Genomic DNA, 21398 nt, shown 5'->3' on the forward strand with positions numbered 1-21398 from the left:
AGACTGCTGAGGACATTTTTCTTTTCATGTTGTACTAGGTCGTAGTTTCTTAAGAGAGATTCTCATGTTCTTCAATGAAAAGCCTGCTCATTTATCTGCATTTCCTATCATTCGCTCTCCCTTTCCTTCCCTCCCTCCCGACCTCCCTTCTCTCCCACCCTCTCTTTCTCTTGCTTTCTTTCTCACCATCTCCCTTACCTTCCTCAGCTGAACTCAGCTTGAGTGTATGTATCAGTCAGAGGTGAACGGTGTTGTGTAGAGTTTGCATGGAGGATACAAGCAGGTGTTCCTACTGTATTCACCAGTGTGCGGAGCTTAGTCCCCACGCTGCGTTCATCATTGTGAAGAACTGTTTCTACACTGTTCACTACTATAGAGATTAGTGTCCAGCTGTGTTCACAGTGTGGAGATTAGTGTTCACCTGTGTTCACGGTGTAGAGATTAGTGTCCAGCTGTGTTCACAGTATAGAGATTAGTGTCCACCTGTGTTCACAGTGTGGAGATTAGTGTCCAGCTGTATTCACAGTGTAGAGATTAGTGTCCAGCTGTGTTCACAGTGTGTAGAGATTAGTGTCCAGCTGTGTTCACGGTGTAGAGATTAGTGTCCAGCTGTGTTCACGGTGTAGAGATTAGTGTCCAGCTGTGTTCACGGTGTAGACATTAGTGTCCAGCTGTGTTCACAGTGTAGAGATTAGTGTCTAGCTCTATTCACAGTGTAGAGATTAGTGTCCAGCTGTGTTCACGGTATAGAGATTAGTGTCCAGCTGTATTCACGGTGTAGAGATTAGTGTCCAGCTGTGTTCACAGTATAGAGAATAGTGTCCACCTGTGTTCACAGTGTAGCGATTAGTGTCCAGCTGTGTTCACAGTGTAGAGATTAGTGTCCAGCTGTGTTCACAGTGTGGAGATTAGTGTCCACCTGTGTTCACAGTGTAGAGATTAGTGTCCAGCTGTGTTCACAGTATAGAGATTAGTGTCCACCTGTGTTCACAGTGTAGAGATTAGTGTCCAGCTGTGTTCACAGTGTAGAGATTAGTGTCTAGCTGTGTTCACAGTGTAGAGATTAGTGTTCAGCTGTGTTCACAGTATAGAGATTAGTGTCCACCTGTGTTCACAGTGTAGAGATTAGTGTCCAGCTGTGTTCACAGTGTAGAGATTAGTGTCTAGCTGTGTTCACAGTGTAGAGATTAGTGTCTAGCTGTGTTCACAGTGTAGAGATTAGCGTTCAGCTGTGTTCACAGTGTGTAGAGAGTAGAGTTCAGTTGTGTTTACACTGTGTTAGGAGCTCTTCCAGTGTGGAGAGCTGTGGTCACATGAAGTCCAGCAGGGGAGTCCAGACGTGCTCTGCTACTGCTGCACATCATGAGTTTGTCTCTGTCTCTGTCTTTGTCTTTGGTGCCCACTTTTTTAGTTTCCCATTGCATTAGAAGGAACCTCGCAGGGTTTTCTTAGTTCTCACCAATGGATTTGTTAGCATTCTTAGGTCATAAACCAGAATTCTAGCCACTAAAACCAGTCCTAAGCCTATTCTAATGCAAATGAATTATAGCTTTCCAAACCGATAGGGAAATCCTGCCACTGAGAATGGTCTCCAGCCTTTGCATGTCTACAAAGATGAGTGAGTCATGTGTGCATATATTGTTTGTTTTTCTGACAAATTAATCTAATTACTTCTATATCACTAGAGTTTGGTATGCTAGCATTTCCATAGCTGTCATAATCCCTAGGAACTCAACTTCACAAGTCCTTTGTCTTTCAGGTAGGTATGGAAAGTAGCCTTGCAGCAAGACACCATTATTTCAAAACTATTACAGCCAGTCAAGCTTTCCGTTATACAGCTAGAGTTTGAGGGTCAAATTCTTTTATCAGTATTGTTGCACACACAAATGCCCTCTGTCCTCTTTTCTCATTCCTTTTTCTTCATTTCTTCTCCTTTATGCTGGGATCTCTGGGGCCACCATGATCTGCAGTGCCTCAGCAGAAGGCAAGAAGGCAGATTAATTCTCTGACTCTGAGTAGTTTTTTTAGGTATATTTAAGCAGAGCACAATTTGGTGACATTTTTTTCTGGCGATAAATGACTCAGTCCCTGTGCACAATAAAGCTTAAGACATGACTACATCAAAGCCAATGCTCTTTGTAAAGTCCATATGACATCTTCCACACAGATGGGTTCTGTAGATTGACCATATCCTGTACCTCCTATAAAGATAGGATCTGTAGATTGAGAAGCACACTATAAGGGTCTGTGGGAGGATCCAGTGGGGTCTTGGCCACGCAGAAGTTACAAAGGTTGCCAAGATATTAACTACACCAATCCCCAGCCTTTGGGCTGAAACAGGTTAAACGCCCCCACTCCTGTTTGAAGGAAGGACCACATGTGTTTAGCATTTCTGGTTCCCCCTGCTTATCTGTGAGCACAAGGATCTCTGTCCTCCCATACGTTTGCCCATCTCCTTTTCATAGATAGAGTCTGCTGTAGGATCCAGAACTCAGTGCCATAATAATTTAATTAATAGGTAGCCAAATATGGAAGCCTAAAGTACATGTGGCATTGTTTTTTTAAATATCAGAAAATGTTTTGAATGACTAGAAATGAACTTTGATGAGGTTTTTATAATACACATTGGTATTCTTAAAATGTTATTTGTTTATTGTATGTGCATGTGTCTATATGTGTCTAAGTATGTGTACTCCTGTATACCCTTGGAAGTCAGAGCAACTTTTGGGGGTTGGATTCTCTCCTACCACGTGGATTCTGGGGTTGAACTCAAGTCATCAGGGTTAGAGGTTTCACAGCAGGTGCTTTACCTGCCGAGCTATCTTGCTGGCCCGTAGTTAGTATTTTCTGCTTAGAATTTGAGGATCTGTTGGTGTTCTTGAATAACGAATGGCCCAAAACCTGTGCTAAATAGTAGTGTTTTGATCAGCAGGGTGAATTTAAAAATTGATAGTAGTGCTAAATTGCTTACTCACGTGTTAAAACTGAGCATGGTAGCACAGCTCCAGCTCTCAAAGGAGAGACAGGAGGAGCATCCTCCGCTGTTAGGTTCATGGCCAGCCTGAGTAGACCCCTGTCCCAGCAACAGACAGCAACAACCATGTTGGTGAGTTTTATAAAATTATTGGAACACATTTCTTAATATTAATGTGTTCAGGGTTATTTCATTTAACCTCTTTGTGAAGGGTAGAAGCCAAATCATCTTTTCTTATCTTTTAGATATAACAGAACCCAGGACAGGAAGAAGAACAGATCTGAGTCCATTCTTGGCTCCCCGCTCAGCAGCTGTGCCCCTTATTAACCCAGCTGGACATGGACCTGGTGGGCCTGGGCATCTTCTTTTGAAACCTATGTCGGATGTTCTCCCTACGTTTACACCTTTGCCAGTGTCACCTGACAACAGCGCTGGCGTTGTACTCAAAGACCTTCTAAAGCAGTAGGGCGCTTCCACGCCAGACTGTACAGCACTTTAAGGAAACCATGAACACTGTATGTATGAACTTTATCACAAAGTGGCCTTCTGGAAAGAGTTGTAGTTGTAATTTGTAATTTGTCTGTTAATAAAATTATTCATAATGCTTTTAGAAATTACAGGTATCAGAAGAGTAAGAACTGCTATGTAATTTGCTTTTTTATTCATTTTTTCATTTTACCTAATTTAAAACTAGAAACATTTGTTTTACTTTTTTTTAATTTACAAAACTCTAAAAATGAGAGGCAAGAGTAACTGTCTGCTATCTCCTCGGACTTTCAAGCCCATTTCATATAGGGGCATGCTGTTCATCTTCTCAAATAAGGAGTTTATTCCACCACCACCCCCAAAGGTGCCTAATAAAGGCTTCTCAGCACAGAGCAGAAGATGCTCTGCGGTGTGCCTCAGCCACCTGTAGAGACCTTGTGTAGGGAGAGAACAAAGCCGTTTCTGGGAGGTTGTGGCTGTCCTGAGGCAAAGTGGGTGCATAGTTCTATGCAATTCTAGCATGTGTGTAGATTCATCTGGCCACCACAGTTAATGCCCAACTCTTCGTCCAAAGGGTGCCCTGAGCTGCCTTTTTCTAGTTCTTGCTGCCCCACTTAACCTTCTGTACTTTTGTTATTCCTGAGGGCTGTTGAAATGAAATCACATGTTGAAATGAAATCACATGTTAGTGCACCCTCTTGAGTTGGGTGTTTCCACATAGCATAATCTCTGAGACCCTCCATGTTGTTTCATGGACCGGTAGTTTGCTTCCTTTTATTGTGGAGTACATGCTATGAGTAACTCATGGTATCATTTAGTTTTAAAAGCTGAACTGTCCTTTTTTAAGTACCACCTAAATCTACAGGTTTCTAGCAGTTCCTAGGGTGTGTGGTTAGCCTCAACACTTGGGAGGCAGAAGCGTGCAGATTCTTAGGAGTTTGAGGCCAGCCCGTTCTACACAATGAGTTTCAGGCTAGCCAGAGCAACAAACATAGTGAGACCCTGCCTCAAAACATGGACACACACCAAAAAACAAATGAAACCTAAAGGTTTCCTTGCAAACTGCACAAAATCATGTAACTCTTTGTAAGTGTTACACTGTATGGCTGCATCCACATAACCCTTACACCATAGTATTACACCAGCAATACCTGGAGACCCATCACCTCCTGCCCCCGTTCTGAGCTGCGGCTGTCTGGGATGCGGCACTCCCTGCCGTACTCCAGCACCAGGTGTTTGAACTGAAAGCAGTGCTCCTGTCCTTTTTCACAAAGCCATTATGAAAGAAAGAGTCCTGACTCACAGCTCTCGTACCAGGATGTTCATATTTGTATTAGTTGGTGACGTTGTGCATTGAAAAGCCATTTCTTACATATTTTGTAAATCCAGATAAGCCTTTAAAACAGAAGAGCCTGTATAGCTAGGAAGGGTGGGAAGCAGACTAATTCAGAAATGTCCACAGCCCTGGCACCCGTCAGAGCTCAGCTGGCTTGTTTGTGAATTTCCCTGTGATAAGCTGTGTGTTTCAAAGACTGGAGGTTTCAGTTTTAATGGTGTGTTGATGTTTAAAATACTTTTTTTTCTGAAAAATTAAGTAACTGAGATAACGCTGCTTCCTCGTGTTGCCTGTGGCCTTAACTAACTTATTTATAGTCCCCTTCTCCGCTATGTTAGAAGAAATTGCCATCAGAGAAATGTTAAGCTGCTCCCACCAGTTTCACCAATGTTAACAGATGCCTCTCACAGCCCAGTAAACCCATTGTAATTAAAACATCTTGAATTAAGCTGTCAGCCAACCTGACTTAGCAAGGCTGCTTCCTCTCAGGACCACGGGGCTGACTGGGAGCCACAGCTTCTAATGCTGCCAGCATTGAGAAAAGAGAAATTCTAAATCTGAAGCATGATTTCTGCTTAATGTGTATCATTTCAGCACACCCCAAAATTGAAACAGTTAAGCCTCAATGGTAAGTTGAGGATCTACTGATACAGGTATTTGTATGTTCCTTTACTCTTGCTCACTAGTTGGGTCATTTATTGTGTGACGAGAAAATTAAGTTCCACATGAAGCAGCCGAAAAGCTAGTTTTTATATTAAGAAAAGGAAGATGTAAAATGTTTTCTTATGTAAACAATGTGTTTTATATTTAAAGTACATTTTATGACATTGAAGTTCCTTGACTGAAACAACCTGCCCTCCCCACCCATTCACTTGGCCTCAGTTTGGAAGCTGTCATGGTGGGCTCCACACCCAGGCATCAAAGAACATGGTATTACATGGCTGCTATTGAAATATATGACTTTGTCTGAAAGCTGCAGTACCTAATGTCTGTGTTGTGTGCATGCTAAGTGTTCATTGATCTAAACCAGACATGACTCATCAGCTTTTCTGAACTAAGTTGTGTCAGAGATGAACCATCTGCTCAGGGAAACTTCTTAGCAGAGAGCGAGAAGCATGCACTTTGTGTTACCCACAGGACACCACTAGCGGTAACCGGTAACAGCAGTAAGTCTGCTCTTGACAGCTTCCAGCACTCGGTAGAATCTGCAGCTGCCACAGGTTTACTGCACTGTTGGAACTGCAGTAAGTTCACTGTTGATATCTCTGTGTACCTAGCAGTGTTTTATGGTTGAGTTTTGCATTGGAAGCCACATTTTTTCACAACATTCCTAATGGTTTTCAAGTAAAATGAAATTCACCCTGCCGTTGGAGCTGATTGAATGTAATCATGTATGTCTGTGAGTTTTCCTTCCTGGCATTCTCGTTTGTTTTTTAAAAGGGGGAAACCAGAGCACATAAGCAAAAAGAGATGGCACGCATCTAGCCAGTTAAACATCAAGTATCACCCAAGAAAAGCCTTCAGTTCTTTTAACCTTCCAAGGACTCAGGAGCCTTCAAGTGCTTACTCAGTCAGCTATGAGGAGGAGGTTTTCATCTCTTTGCCCAGGCCCAGGCAAAGAGATGAAAACCATAGAAAGTGCTGCATTTGGACTGGGTTTTTTAAATGAAAGAAATTTTCATATATTGAAGCATTTAAAACATCATCTAGCAACAAAATTTATCTTCTGTAAATATCAGTTAAGTTAGGTAATATTTATTTTATATATTCCTATGTAAAAATAATGATCATTGTAATGTTGACATTTGTGATGATTTGCCAATCTTTACATCTTAACTTATTATGATTTAATCACTTAAAATTGATGCATTGTCTTTATAGGAAAATAGCAAATGTGAGCAATTTCCAACTGTATCATGAGATTCGGTTGTGTTTTATATAGATTTAAAGCCAATGCACTCTTAAATTTCTCAGGAGCATTGCAAGGCAAAAAAAATTTCTTCAAATAAAAATGACTTAAGTTGGCTGTATCTTCATCCACAATAAAAACACTTGGGAAATAGCTGCTGGCGTCTCTTTAGGAGGAGAAATGACTTCCATGTATTGCCTCTGCTGACTGCTGAGGATGTCTGCTGCTGGGATTCAGTTTGAGCCCTGGAGATGTTAAGTACAGACTACTTTAGACTCTTCAGGATTGTGTGTGAAAGGAGGGGTCTGAGGGTTTAGCTGGACTTTTCCTCGCTTCCCTTCAGAGGAAAGAGCGTGGATCACTGGTTGCTTAGTCTTTCTCCAAGGTAGTTAATGCAACTTCATTTTCTCTTAGACATAGAACGTCTTTTTAAATTATTTAAATTTACTTTATGTGCTTTGGTGTGAAGTTGTCAGATCCTCTGGAACTGGAAGTATACAGTTGTGAGCTGCCATGTGGGTGCTGGAGATGAACTGAACCTGGGTCCTCTAGAAGATCAGCCAGTGCTATTAGCTGCTGAGCCATCTCTCCAGCCCCGATAGAACCTGTTTTTAATTCTTCGTGTGATAGCATTATTGGAGAATTTTTTTTTGACAGCCAAATTGGAGTTGTGACTTTCACCCATCTTGTGTGACCATTAACAGAATTACTTTGAGGGCCTCATTTTGCTCACATCTGAAGTATACCCACCTTGCTAGCCTTGTAATTAATAGAGAACAGTGACACATTTGTTCATATGTGTATTACATGTAATTTTCCTGCTCTTGGAGGTTTGAGTAGAGTGGTACGGATGGAATGGTGAGAACAAAAACTGCTGGTGGGGAGTGGCAGGGAGAGGGCTGTTGGGAGGTAGCTCTGCTGACAGGAGGCCTGGACGGGCCTTGTGAGACTGGGAAGGCTGTGAGAACCTCGGTGGAGGAGTTCTCAGATAGCAGACTCCCTTCCCTGGACAGGAGCGAAAGAGGTGCAGCTAGCAGGTGGATCATACACAGCTGTGTTGTGGGAAGTCTGAGAAGGAAGGAGTGAGGTCTGTCCTCAGGCTGCGCCGAGTGGGTGAGACAGACGTGTACAGGTGAGTGAACAGTGTGAGGAACGTCCGTGGGGCCACACTGCTGAGCACTAGAGGGCCCTGATTTTGGGCCGGCAGTCCAATGGGAGGAGCATATCTTGGCAGCTAGCTAGTGAATGACAGCAGATGGTGGTTCTCACCGTGACCAGTTCTAGTGGAGTATAGAATGTTAGCAACTGAGCCTTGTTCTCCTTCCTTGCTCAGGCCATGTGAATAAAGATGTAACAGGGAGTATCAAGCAGATTGCCAAAACTTGGCACATCCTATAAATTAATAATTCTTTATAATTGCAGCAATTTTTATCTTGGAGAAGGGGTTGTTTTTCAAATGCTCACTTGAGGCAAGCATTTGAACCCATAGTTGGTTTTCTGCACTGGTTCCTACCATGGAGTCTTCCTTTCAGGCCTGCTGGGGTTGATAGCAGTCATTTCCTGTAGTGATGCCTAACTGAGAATGTCCAGCTGTCTCTCTACGCATTCTTCAGCTCAACAACCTTTAACTTCAGTTCGCTATTCTGGCCCTCAGCTAAATCTCAGTGATTTGAAGTATTTGGCTGAATTTCATACCAAGTTTGTTAAATTTACTTCTAGATAGCCCAGAAATCCAAGGTGCATTGTTTTGTCGTCACCCCGGAACACAAGGCCTGTGAGTTCTCCCCCAGCGCCGGCTCACCGAGACGGGCGTGTCGCTTCCAGAGAGCACAGCCCCTGTAGCTGGGGAAGGGGCATCATTTCTTTGAAAAAGCAAGAAACCTTGTGTTTCCTGTGTGGCCTGTTGGGGTGGAAGGAACTCTGACATCATCCGTGGGCCCTTAGCCAAGTCTATACTCAGGTACTTTCTCGAATAACAGGGACCATCAGGATAAAATTATAAATTGTTTATTTTTTATTACAGTTTAGCGTATTTTGTATGTGTGTGAATGTCAGGGCAGCAGGTGGGAGCTCTTTTTTCTGTCATGTGGATTCCAAGGATCAAACTGAAGTTGTCAGGCAACCTCCTCTCCTGAGCCACCATACTGGTTTATCAGATTCTAAATGGACAAGTTAATTGTTTATCTTTAAAGCTTTCGCGGGTGTTTAGTCCTTTGAATTTTTGAAGAAAATCATTAGGAAGTTTGTTCTTCTTCTCAGAGCACTGCCACACCTCGTAAGTTTGCTGCCAGCGGAGTCTTAGATACACTTGTTCAGCTCTGTTTTCTGCCAGGGAGGTGCTGAGTAGTTGGCACCTGTGGGGGAAGCAGTGCGGCTGCTGCGTCCGCTCTTCACAGAATGAAGACTTCCGCTTTCCACTCGGTCTGCCTTTGGTTCTCTTTGCTCCTGTTATCTATCTGATCATTTTTAAAAGGTTTTATTCCTGTGTGTGTGTGTTGCCAAAAGTGTTGGATCCCTTGGAGCTAGAGTTACAGGTGGTTGGTGAGTTCTGGGACCTGAGCTTGAATCTGCTGGAAGAACGCTCAGCTCAGCGCCCCTAACCATGGAGGCAGCCTGTTGTGTTGTTTTGTTGTTTTTGAAACAGGACCTTGCATAGATCCTCCTGTTCTTGTCTCCACAGTGCTGTGGTCACGAGTCTAGGTCACAATATCCAGTTTATTTCCTACTTTGGGCATCAGATTTGCTTGCTGAGATTTACCCTGCTGTCACTCTTCAGTGTGTGTGAAATACCCGGATCCAACTATTAGGGGGACCTGGATGGCCCATTACGGAGAGACCAACCAGTCCTTCCTGTCAAGAAAGCAGCCATTGGAGGCTCTGGGAGTTGACGGGAGAAGGTTACAAGGGCAATCAAGAAGTTGAAAACAGTTCCTGCAAGGCTTCTTGCACTTTGTGTGTAATTCTTGGAATCTGGTGCCTTCCTGCTGTGGCTCCTCTCATCCATACCTCTGAGTCAGTCATGAAGAGCAGCAGCTTTGTTGCAGAACGGCATAGGCTCAGGGCTGGGGATGAAGGCAGGAGATGGATGGTGGGTGGTGGGCCAGCGGGAATCCACTGCAGCCTTGCTAGGGAGAGTTGTAGCTAGTCTGGGGTGATGCAATCCTGGGTGGGGGAAGATCAGGACCTGATGGGCTGCCCTGCTTCCAGACAGTGCTCTACTATGTGTGGAAGCCTCAGACTGCAGGTTGAGCAAGAACAAGCATGATTGAATACTGGTCTCAGCAGGATTGGCCCTGGGAAGTCAGACTAGAAATTCAAACGAGAATATAAAACCGTGTGGATGGATGCTTAAAAGAAATCCCACACTAGCTCAGAATTGAGAAAGAGACGGTTACTTATTTAGGGGTAGACTTACAAATCAGAATTCTCTGTTTGAACGGAGATCAGAAAATGAATCCCACAAACCAAACAGAGAGGCTGGAAAAGAGGCCAGATGCATGCTGTACATCAGCATATATAGTATAAAAGGCTATGCCCCAGTGGGCGGGTAACCGCTGGCTGTAAAACTTCTTACAGCACCTCCCCCTTTTCTTTAAATAAGAGTTCTAAGCCTAATACAAAATGATATACAATAAGAGAAAATATATTTAATAATTATCCTATCCTAACTAGTTTAAGTCTTGTATAATAAATAACTTGGCCAAATCATGAAAGGAAAGTAACTACAATTATCTAGTCTTTAACTCCATTGAAGATCCGAGAAGGGAAATAATATTACTTGAGTAAGCAGTAAGTGCTATCAAGCAACTTTCAAAAATGTGCAACAAATGACAGAAACAACTGGCTACCTGGGCAATCACCCAAAGTCTCATTTGCAACGCTGAAGCAACCAACTTTGGCTAAGGCCTAGAATAACTGACGTACCATTTTCAGAGACAGAAAAAATTTTAAAACCATCTTACCCTGTCTTGGAAAGATTTGACAGCCCTGCTTATCCATTTTCGGATATCATGTATCTTGTCAGTGGTTGAGGCATGGGCATTTCTTTGCCCAAAGACCGGTTTTGCCAGGAAGAAAACAAGCTCCAAGTGGAGTGTCTTTGGTGCTCAACATTCTCTCAAGAAAATATAGTATAAGAGGCACGCCCCAGTGGACAGGTAACCACTAGCTGTAAGACTTCCTACAGCAAAACAGAACTGAAGGAGCAGCTGTGCTTTCCTGTGGTGAGAAAAACTGCTGGGTTAGATAATTTAGTCAAGAGTCAGTAGTTGCTATACTATATCCAGAATTGCCTGGTTTTCAACCAGAAATAATGAGAAATGTGAAGAAGAAAGTATGGCTCGTGTTTAGCAAAAGAAGAGAAAAAAGTGGGCCAAGATGCTGCATTTGGCTCACAAAAGCTTGGAAGTGCGATTGCAAGTTTGGAAACCTCAGGAGTGTCCAAAGAATGCAGAGCATAGTGATGAGCCTTTGCGCCTGTGCCTCGTCACGTGGTAAGCCGTGTCGTGTTAGCAAAGGCTTGAAATAAGAGCTTTGAACACAGACACACGTAGTGAATCACAGCAAAATCTGTGCCTGCCACCAGCTGTACCAACATCAATCCAAGCCCACCAGTTCTTGTTTCAGCTCGGACTCCCACCAATTTTTTTTTTAAAGCATTTTTACAGCAGCACATCTTAAAACCACACCAAATAAGGAGGCAGTCTTGGAGTTAGTCTGTGTAGGATGATGTAGACATCAAACAGTAAGCGCCTCGCCCAGTCCTGACCTCTCCAGGAGTGCTACTATTGTAACTACAACTCCATCGTGTCTGGATTCACAGAGATGCCTACATAGATCCAGGCTAGGGAGGCATGGGGCTTCCTGTTTTACCACCTGTAGGTGTGACCTGGACCAGAAGCCTCTATGCTTGGCATCTTCTTTGCTTGGATGTGAGCTTCTAAAGCCCAACAGTATCCATCGCTCACTGGAAGAAGCAGGGATGTGTGCACACATCACAGCAAACTGGGGCAGTGGAAATAGAGGTCACAAGGGCCATGTCTAAGTCTAGAAATGAGGAAACTCCAGTCACTTCTGTAACAGTGTTGGATGCTGCAGAAGGTGGCCAGGTGTGCCTTGTCTGTTTCTCAGCTTCTCTAGAGTTTTTTTGCAACCCTTATCACTTGGGTTGAACCCAGGCAACTTCTTACTAGAATTTCATAATCTGATCCCATTTCCTGTTGCTCCACGTCTGTTGTCCTAGGCACAGAAGACTAGCCCCAGTATCAACATCTTGCTATGGCCCTGGAAGAATTAGCACAGCAAAGCTTGCCTTAAGACTCTTACATCTAAACAGTCTAAGATGAAATTAAATGTCAAGTCTCCTTTTGTGGTCATAAGTTTTCACACTCAGCAAGCTTCCAGTGCAGTTTCCGATGGACATTTTAGAATGGAATGTTCCTTAGAGTGGTCCAGGCAGAGTAATAGGTCATCAGATCCACAGATTACCATGTCGACCAAACATCCAGAGGTCCATGGACATTGCCGATAAGTCTGAATGACATTAGCAAAGCAAAGGAGAATGGATCCAGGGAGAGGAGAAAAAGAAAAAGTCATACTTTGGCCTGACAAGATGGCTCAATGGTGCTGTCCCGAGGAGTGGAGTGCACATCCCAGGATCCATGGAACAAGCCGGCAGCCACTGTATGTCATAACCCCAGCTTGAGTGGATGCAAGTCAGAAGGATCACTGGGACTGTTGGTGTCCATAACATAGGTCCTGGGGTCTGGGAGACAACCTGCTTCAGAGGAAAACTGAGCGCAATAGAGGACACCCTGCCTCTTCTGCTGACCTCTGCCTGACAGGCTTTCTGAAACACAAGTGTGCACATGCAGATGGATACTTAAAAGGGGGAGCCTGTGAGGTGGCTCAGCCAGTGAAGGTACTTGTGCAAATCTGGCTACCAAAATTAAACTCTAGAACCCAAGGAAAGCGGGCAGAGAGTACTAACTTCACAGTGCCGCCACCACATGTACACTCACGGTGAGAGATGAAAAAGACCATACTTTACCACAAATAAGTGAAAAATTGAAGGATTTCTCTCTCCTGGAACTCACTACTTACCCCAGGCTAGCCTCAATCTTAGTGGCCAACCTCCTGCCTAACCTCTGCTACCCCACCATGTGTTGCGGGAGGTCCTCCCACTCCTCCAGCCTATAGCTGCTGAGATACCATCCCATTGGGGCGTGGTCTCTCTCCCTTTAAAAAAGCGGCCACTTCCCTCTCTCTCTTCACTTCCTGCTCCACCCGGCGACTAGACTCCCTTCCTGGTTGTGTAGAGGGCTGTTGTCTGGGACGGCGATCTGTAAGTTTTTTCCCCTTTAAATAAATACCACCCTATTAATCATAATTCCAAATTGGTGTGGCATTGTTTGTGACTTACGCCTTCAACCATGCCTGGTTCAACAAAGTACAATTCTGGCCTGGAGGGACGGTTTAGCAGGTAAAGGTGCTTATTGCTGGGATTGATCTCTGCAACCCACATAGTGGAAGGAGAGAGCTGTACCCACTAATTGTCCTCTGACGTCCACATGGGTACTGTGTGGCATGCACGCACCCCCCCCCCCGCCACATGCACGTGTGCACATGAGCACACAAACTAAATGTAAAACAAATTTTTAATTAAAAATAAATTGTCCTTCACAAACAGAAAACTAAAAATGGCAGAACTTCCACAAACCTATATGCATGACTAAACATTAACCACTAATTCCCCGCTAATTTTTAGCGTGCGTCTTGAGTGATTCCTTATTGTTGTCCAGCACTCGCTGGGCAGCCATGCTTTCTGACAGTGTTAAAGGTCTTCCTTTTCACATTGTGCAAGCTCAGGTCAGGATCCAAATGCCACTCTGCTTGGTTTCTGTGGCTGCCCCTTGCCTTCTCTTTTCAATGTGTTCACTCTTGTGTCCCACGGACATTCTTTCTCAGACTCCCAGGCCAACTGACTCTCACTTCAATCCCAGTTCTTGTGTGTGGGCTGGCTCCTGAGTTCTGTGGCACGGTCTCCAGTGTCCCTCTAGCCTCCAGGTTGGGGCTGTCTGGTATGGTATCTGACCGGGCTTCTTAGGCATCCCATTTCTGGAACTCCATGGAAACTTCTTTGTTTTACAGAACTATATGTTAAAATCACAGTTAAGAGAATATAGAAAAAGCCCAGGTGTGTCCATGATCTGCCAAATTATCAGTAAATTCCAGGCATGAGCAGAACATCCCAACATCCTGTTCATGTTAACCATACTTGGAGCCTCTGGGTCCAATCTCTAGCATCAGAAAAATAAACAGAATTAAAACACACACACACACACACACACACACACACACACACACACACACACACCAAAAGTAATAGTGGGAGAAGGATCCTGGGGCAGAAGGTAGGAAGCTCTGGTTCTGACAGCTTTTGCCTCCATGCTTTGGGGTAAATATCCCCTCTATATGTTAGTTTTTGCATTGGTTTTGGTACCAGTTCCTTGCATATGCCCCCCTCTCTTAACCCCCTGACACCTGTCCACCTCTATTTGAACTTTCAACCAACCAGCACCTGTATTTTAAAAAGAAAGCAGGGACTGGAGAGATGGCTCAGAAGTTAAGAGCACTTGCTGCTTTTACAGAAGGCTAAGTTTGGATCTCAGCACCCATATCAGGCTACTCACTAGTGTCTGTAACTCCAACTCCAATGACATGACACTTTCTTTTGGACTCCAGGGGTACCAGGCAGACACAGGGCACATAGACATACATGTAGGAAAAACACTCACACACATAAATAAAATAAAGCTAGAAGGAAGAAGGAAAGAAAGGAAGGAAGGAAAGGAGAGAGAGACAGGAAAGAAGGAAGGAAGGAAGGAAGGAGAAAAGAAAGGAAGAAAGGAAGGGAAAGAAAGGAAGGAAGGAAGAGAGGAAAGAAGAAAGGAGGGAAGAAAGGGAGGAAGGAATAAAAAGAGTGGGACCTAGTCCTTGCTGAGGGCTGTGTGTGTTGGTTTTGCTGAGGGCCATGTGCACTGGTGCATGCTGATAGACACTGACTGTTGATCACTGATAAATTTTTGCACCATTTTACAGCAGAAAGATGAAGCTCAGTGAACTTAAAGAACTATCTTGTGGTCTCACAGAGAAGAAATAATGAACAAAACAAACCAAATTGGTCTGACATGGAAAGCTCATGAGCTCATGGGTAACTGCACTTAGGAAGCACTTGGGTGAGTGAATGGGCAAGAGGGTAAATGAACAGGTAAACAAATGGACAGGTAAGCAAATTCACAAGACAACGAATGGACAAGAGAGCTAATGGACAGGTGAGCGAAAGGACGGGTGTATGAATTGACAGGTGTGTGAATGGACAGGTGAGAGAATGGACAGGTGAGCGAAGGGACAGGTGAGCGAAGGGACAGGTGAGCAAAAGGACAGGTGTGTGAATGGACAGGTGAGCGAAGGGACAGGTGAACAAAAGGACAGGTGTGCGAATGGACAGGTGTGCAAATGGGCAGGTGAGCGAATGGATAGGTGAGCAAATGGACAGGTGAGCGAATGGACAGGTGAGAAAATGGACAGGTGAGTGAATGGACAGGTGTGTGAATGGACAGGTGAGTGAATGGACAGGTGAGTGAGTGGACAGGTGAGTGAGTGGACAGGTGAGTGGATGGATAGGTAAGCAAATGGACAAGTGAGTGAATGGACAGGTGAGAGAATAGACAAGTGAGCGAATGGGCACGTGAGTGGATGGACAAGTATGCGAATGGACAGGTGTATGAATGGACATGTGAGTGAATGGACAGGTGAGTGAATGGACAGGTGTATGAATGGACATGTGTGTGAATGGACAGGTGTGTGAATGGTCAACTCCATAAAAGAATCCATGAAACTTCATATGAAGGATGTTGAAAAGTAACTGGAGAACTACAGCATGTTTCTGTTGGGAGGCCTCTTGAGGACAATTCACCCCAAAAGACTATTGTTTTAAAAAATTAATAAAATTCTAGCATCCAATATAGTGTTTTTAGAAAGTGGGAAGAATAAATACCTGTAGACAATTCACAGGACTCTTATAAACAGATCAATACTCAGGAAAAAAGTAATCAGATAGCAGAATGCCATTTAAAAGGTTTTAAAAACTCTTTTATTACGTGTATGAGTATTTTGTTGGAATGTGTGTCTGTGTACCACATGCATACCTAGTACCAGTGGACACCAGAAGAGGGCATCGGATCTCTGGACCTGGAGACAGTTGTAAGTCACCTTGTGGGCGCTGAGAAGTGAATCTGAGTCTTGTGCAAGAGTAGCGCCTTGTTGTAAAAGGAAAGTGTGCTTTCATTTCCTGGCTACCTAGATCCGAATAATTACACAGAAACCATATTATCACAACTCTGGCCAATGGCTCAGTTGTATTCCTAGCTAGCTCTTATATCTTAATTTAATCAACTTCTATTAATCTGTGTATTGTCATGAGGTCTGGTGTCCTCTTTCAGCAGCTACATGGCATCTGCCTGACTCCTCCTCCTCTCTCCCTGCATTCAGTTTAGTTTTCCCACCTTCTATATTGTGGCCTGCCATAGGCCAAAGCAACTTCTTTATTAACCAATAATAGTAAAACATATTCACAGCTCACAGAAGGGAATCCCACATCACCTTGTTCTGCGTGGCAGTAAATAAAACTGGCCTGGCACAGGAGCAGGCAAACTAACAAATCAGGGGATCGGGACCCACCCCTATATCCAGTTCCTAAAGAATGCCTACAGCAGGAAGACAGGGATAATTGATTGATGATGGTACTGTTTTAAAATTAAGTTGATGGCATTCCTATGTTCAATAGCAATGTCTCAATGCTCCAGGAGAGCTAGAGATTAAAGGGAAAATGAACTATGGGGGTGGAGAGACAGCTCAGCAGGAAAGAGGTCTCACTGCTTTCCAGACAACCTGGGTTCCGTTCCCAGCTCCCACAACTGCCTACAACTCCATTTCCACATGACCCAGCACCTCTGGCTTCTGCTGATACTCCTCTCTCGTGCACGCATGCAGATACACATGCATACACATAACTAAAACTAAAGAAAGAGATAAGTAAAACTGGACCTACGGATTCTGTATCAGGCCGGCCTAATTTGATGTGGCCTGTCTCTGGCATGTCTTGAGGCAGAGTCTAGGAATCTGCACCCAGTAGCCTGTCATGCTACTAAGTCGTTAGTCTTTGGAAGAAATGAAATATCCCCCTACACACACTTGCTTTTTCCAAGGGATATTTTGGATCAAAGGGCTATGACAGCTCTATTTTTTTATGTATACTCTTTTCATTAAATTAGCTCAGTAATTTGTGTGCATATATGTAGACAAACCCAGACCAGTATGTGTTCGGAGATCAGAGGACAGTTTGAAGGAGGTATCCCATCTCTCCTTCTACCACACGTGTCTGGGAATCAAATTCTGGCCATCAGTCTTGGCAGCAGGCACTTTTACCACCTGGGCTGTCTATCTTGGAGAAAACCATGCTTGGTAAACTCAGGAGGAGAGAGAGCTCTAGCGTCAACAGGCTTGTGGCTACAGGCTGTGCTCTGTGTCTGTGAGCCCTCATTGCTCAGGTGCTCACCTTTCCTCCTCCCTCCACCACTCCCTCCCTCTCTCCCTTCTTCTGCGCTGGAACCCAGGGCGTTGAGCCCCTAGGCCAAGATTCTACCATTGCTCTACATCCCTACCCAATGACCTGCTTCTTCATCTAAAAATGAATCTTCACTTGAAGCAGTTGTGGAGACCAGAGAAGAGGGAACAGAGACAAAAAGAGTGACAGGCGTTCAGTAAGCTCCCTTTCTACATTTACTCCTAGATAGGCATTTTGATGGAATTCATTTTCATGGGGGGGCAGGGAGGTAATGTTTTACATTAATAATGATCTATACTGTCAAACGTATAACTGAGCTTCCCCAAATTTGCCACGCCACTTCAAAAACAAATCCAAGAAAAGTTACTCATCTGTCTTGCAGCCTCATCATGGTGACAAATTCAACTGAAACAGGATAAGAAGGGCCCAAGCTCTTCTGCATGGGCCACAGTTTATACTTACGATGGTATTTGATTCTGATGGTGGGAGGTGGGAAGATGTGGGGGACCCCACTTTACAAGTGAAGATGAAAAATACCAAGTGAAGGAAGTGATCTGAGAGGCCAGCTAGGGTCACCAAGGGTCACCAAGCTCTTAACACACAAAAACCTAATTTCCATGTCTCTCTTTCTCTCTCTCTCTCTCTCTCTCTCTCTCTCTCTCCCTCTCTCTCTCGCCTCCCCTCCCCTTCTGTAAGAGAGGAGGTGACATTTGAAGCAAGCTTTCACTCTGTAGCCCAAGATGGACCCGGAACTCCCCATGTAGCCCAGGTTTGGCTCCAACTCCCCCGGGTCTTCCTACTCAGACTTCTATTGCTGGGGTCGAGGGTGTGAGCTGCTACACCTACATCCTCTTTTTCTTGTTAAAAATAGATGAGGGTGAGCAGTAAGTGCTGGGGTAATGTTCTTTGGTGTTATCAGATGTTTGACAGAATCTCTCAGTCTGTGGACCAGATGACCGCCCTGTGGAAGCGCGGCGCTTGTGAGGTAGGAGTAGGCTGGCATGGACTGCAGCGGGTGGAGAGTCAGGATTGTGGAGACTGGCACACACAGGGAAGTTGAGGTGGTGCTTGAACAACCTAGCAGTGAGGTAGGATGTGGCGCCTGCTCACATGCTGCTCCAAGCTGTGGGGAAAAGAGAAGAGGCCAGTGACAGAGAACTCCACTCTGGAACCTGGCCCTTCCAACAGTTTCATGGAGAACTGTAGTTTTTTTTTTCTCTTTGGGCACCCACCATCCAACTCCCAGATAAACACACAGAGACATTTTTAATTATGACTGCCCGACCTTAATTTAGCTTATTTTTAACCAGCTTTTCTTAAATTATCCCATCTACCTTTTGCCTCTGGACCTTTATCTTTTTTATTCTATAATACTTCTTTTTTCTTCTTACTTGTGGCTGGCATCCTCCTCTCTGTCTCCTTTTTTGGCTCCTTTTCATACTCATTTCTCCTCTTTATTCTCTCTGCCTGGCAGCCCTGTTGATTTCTCTCTCCAATTGGCCATTCAGCTCTTTATTAGACCAATCAGGTGTTTTAGGCAGGCAAAGTAATGCGGCTTCACAGAGTTAAACAAATGCAGCAGAAATCACATCTTTGCATCATTAAACAAATATTCCACAGCATAAACAAATGTAACACACCTTCAACTAACATCCCACAACAGGGAGCTGACCATGTCGAAGAAGTCACTTTGTGCCAGCACACCTGAGGGACACACTTCTTGCTTTTGATAACAGAATTTGTGAGGAAAAAGTTTTAATAGTAGATTAAAGTGTAATAGGGGCACATAGATGTAAGACACTCTATAGTTAAGAAGAGAGGATGGAGGAGGGCCGTCAGTTAGGGTTAGAGGATTAGGGTCAGGCACAGCTGGTCTTCACTGGTGCAGCTTCAGTACCAACCAGGTGGTGGCTGCAGCCTGGGGGGGGAAGATGGACAAGGTTGCCCTGGAGTCACGTGATACTTGCTGACCAGCTGAAAGAACCCAGGACGTGGGCTGGGAATGTAGCTCAGGGGTAGAGTTCTTACCTAGCATGCTCAAGCACCCACTTACACACTGCGGAGGAAGAGGAGCCCCATGCTTTGTTGATACCTATGGGAGGCCTGCAGCTTTCTGAATGGAAACAGAGAAGTGGGTTGGGGAGAGGGGTAGGTGGGGGAAGTGACTGGAGGGAATGGGAGGAGAGAAGGGGAGAAAACTGTGGTCAGGATGTGAAATAAACAGTGTGGAGGTTTGAAACCAAAGTCATTAATACCCCTTATATACCATGCTTTTTCCTGTCTTTATATACCTGTGATACTGTTTACTTACAAACTGTGCAGGAGAGCTCGGTAACCCTGATGTGGCATGGTTCACCCACAGCTCCACAACTTACTTTGGATACTTTGGGCTCATTGACTTCTTCCTTCCATATCATACTTTTACAAAGCTTTAGATCACGTATATTTATTTTTATTTTTTAACGTTTTATAGTATGTGTAGGGGTGTTTTGCCTGCTTGTATGTCTGTGCACAGCACGTGCACAGTGCCCCTGGAGGTCAGAAGAGGGCATCAGATCCCCTGGAACGGAAGTTATTGGCAGTTTTGAGCCACCATGTGGGTCCTAGGAAGTGAAGCCAGGTCCTCTGCAAGACGGGCAGTGCTCTTAACTGCTGAGCCATCCCTCCAGCTCCACAGTCATACTTTTTATATTAATCTACTACATTGGTCTATGCGACTGTCACCATTCTACTATTTGAAATAAAAAATATATTGGAAATTCTCTGATTTAGTGTGTAAGGAGCCTTTTAAGCATTAAAAAAATGTTACCACACAACTTCATGAAGGCTGAATCTACACCTTGGTCAGAAGCTGCCACCAGGAGCACCTTCCTTGCCCCTCCCAGTCCCTGCCTGATTTGGGATTTTACGTAGATGGAGCTGGTCAGTGCGCATGCTCGGCTGTCTAGCCTTTTTGACTCATGACTCATTTGTCTTCCAATCCTGGAATGTTCTTTATTTAGCTCCCTTGGTGCCGTACTGATGGACCTTAGGTTGTTTATAATCCTGGCTATTGGAACGATGGGAAGGGATGCACAACCTTGTGAATGAGATGTACCTAAAAGTAGTTTCTTCTTAGACGTTCTCTCTCTCTCTCTCTCTCTCTCTCTCTCTCTCTCTCTCTCACACACACACACACACACACACACACACACACACACACACGATCTCGCCAGTCGGATGCCGAGTTTCAACAGCATCAACGTCCAGCTGCCCTTGTTTAGCCTAGTGAGGTTTTAGATGGGATTCCATTTCCTTAAAACAGCAAGTATCCTTAGAAAAGGCTAAATAAAGATGTGGACTTGAGAGGTTCGCTGGCATCTCCAATAGCTGTGTGGTAGAGAAGTCCGACCTCTCTTACCCCCATCTCCAAGGAAACAACCAGTTCCTACTAGTCAGAGTTGTGGGAAGGAGAGGGCCCTCTTTGGAGTGAGTTTTCGAGGGGCCCAAAAGAAGCAGGCGCGAGGCGCGGAAGAGCTTGCAGGGCAGCAATCTGGTCAGGTCTTTTGGAGAGTAGTGTCCTTGGCACTTTTACACTTTATAGAGCAGATGCCAGTGCTCGAAAACAAAAAGGAGGGAAGGAGAGAAGAGAGGAGAGAAGAAGCCTGGAGAAGAGAGGGGAAAAGAGGAAAGAGGACTTCAGGGCCCATGTGAAGTCTACCATTCTTATTTCCTTTGAAGACCAGAGACACTAATTCAAATCAAAGCAAGAAAAAGCCAAGGAGAACGAGGTGAGGGCCGCCAAGGAGAGCCTTCCCCAATGAGGTTCAGATCTCATACAGCCTCCCTTCTTTTCCTCTTTCCAATCTGCTCTTGCTCCACATCCTTGCTTGGGGGCATCCTGCAAGTCTCTGGTAGTGAGTTCAAGTTCCTGCTTCTACAGGGCCTGACGACACTCCCCCTCACGCGCGCTGCTCCGCCTAGGGGAGGCTGGGCGCCCCCCAGCCGCGCTCTGCTCGGCTCCCCTCCCAGCGCTGAGCACTTGGCCCTGGCAGACTCCCCAAGATTGTTGTGAGGAGTCTAGCCA

The 21398-nt window shown here is 44.7% G+C and overlaps 1 protein-coding gene across 4 annotated transcripts in view; it reads left to right on the plus strand.

The window, feature by feature from the left end:
- Positions 1 to 6847, plus strand: part of Trip11 (thyroid hormone receptor interactor 11) — a 73129-nt gene extending 66282 nt beyond the window's left edge. For all 4 annotated transcript variants that reach the window (XM_041633147.1, XM_041633149.1, XM_041633148.1 and 1 more), the window contains one exon: positions 3220 to 6847. In XM_041633147.1, coding sequence (XP_041489081.1) covers positions 3220 to 3440 — 221 coding nt within the window. In that variant the 3' untranslated portion in view covers positions 3441 to 6847. The remainder of the gene's footprint in view (positions 1 to 3219) is intronic.
- Positions 6848 to 21398: the final 14551 nt, after the last annotated feature.

The sequence above is a fragment of the Microtus oregoni genome, unplaced genomic scaffold (assembly GCF_018167655.1).
Source record: "Microtus oregoni isolate MIOR12 unplaced genomic scaffold, Mior012 000043F_ref0000047, whole genome shotgun sequence".
Taxonomy (NCBI): domain Eukaryota; kingdom Metazoa; phylum Chordata; class Mammalia; order Rodentia; family Cricetidae; genus Microtus; species Microtus oregoni.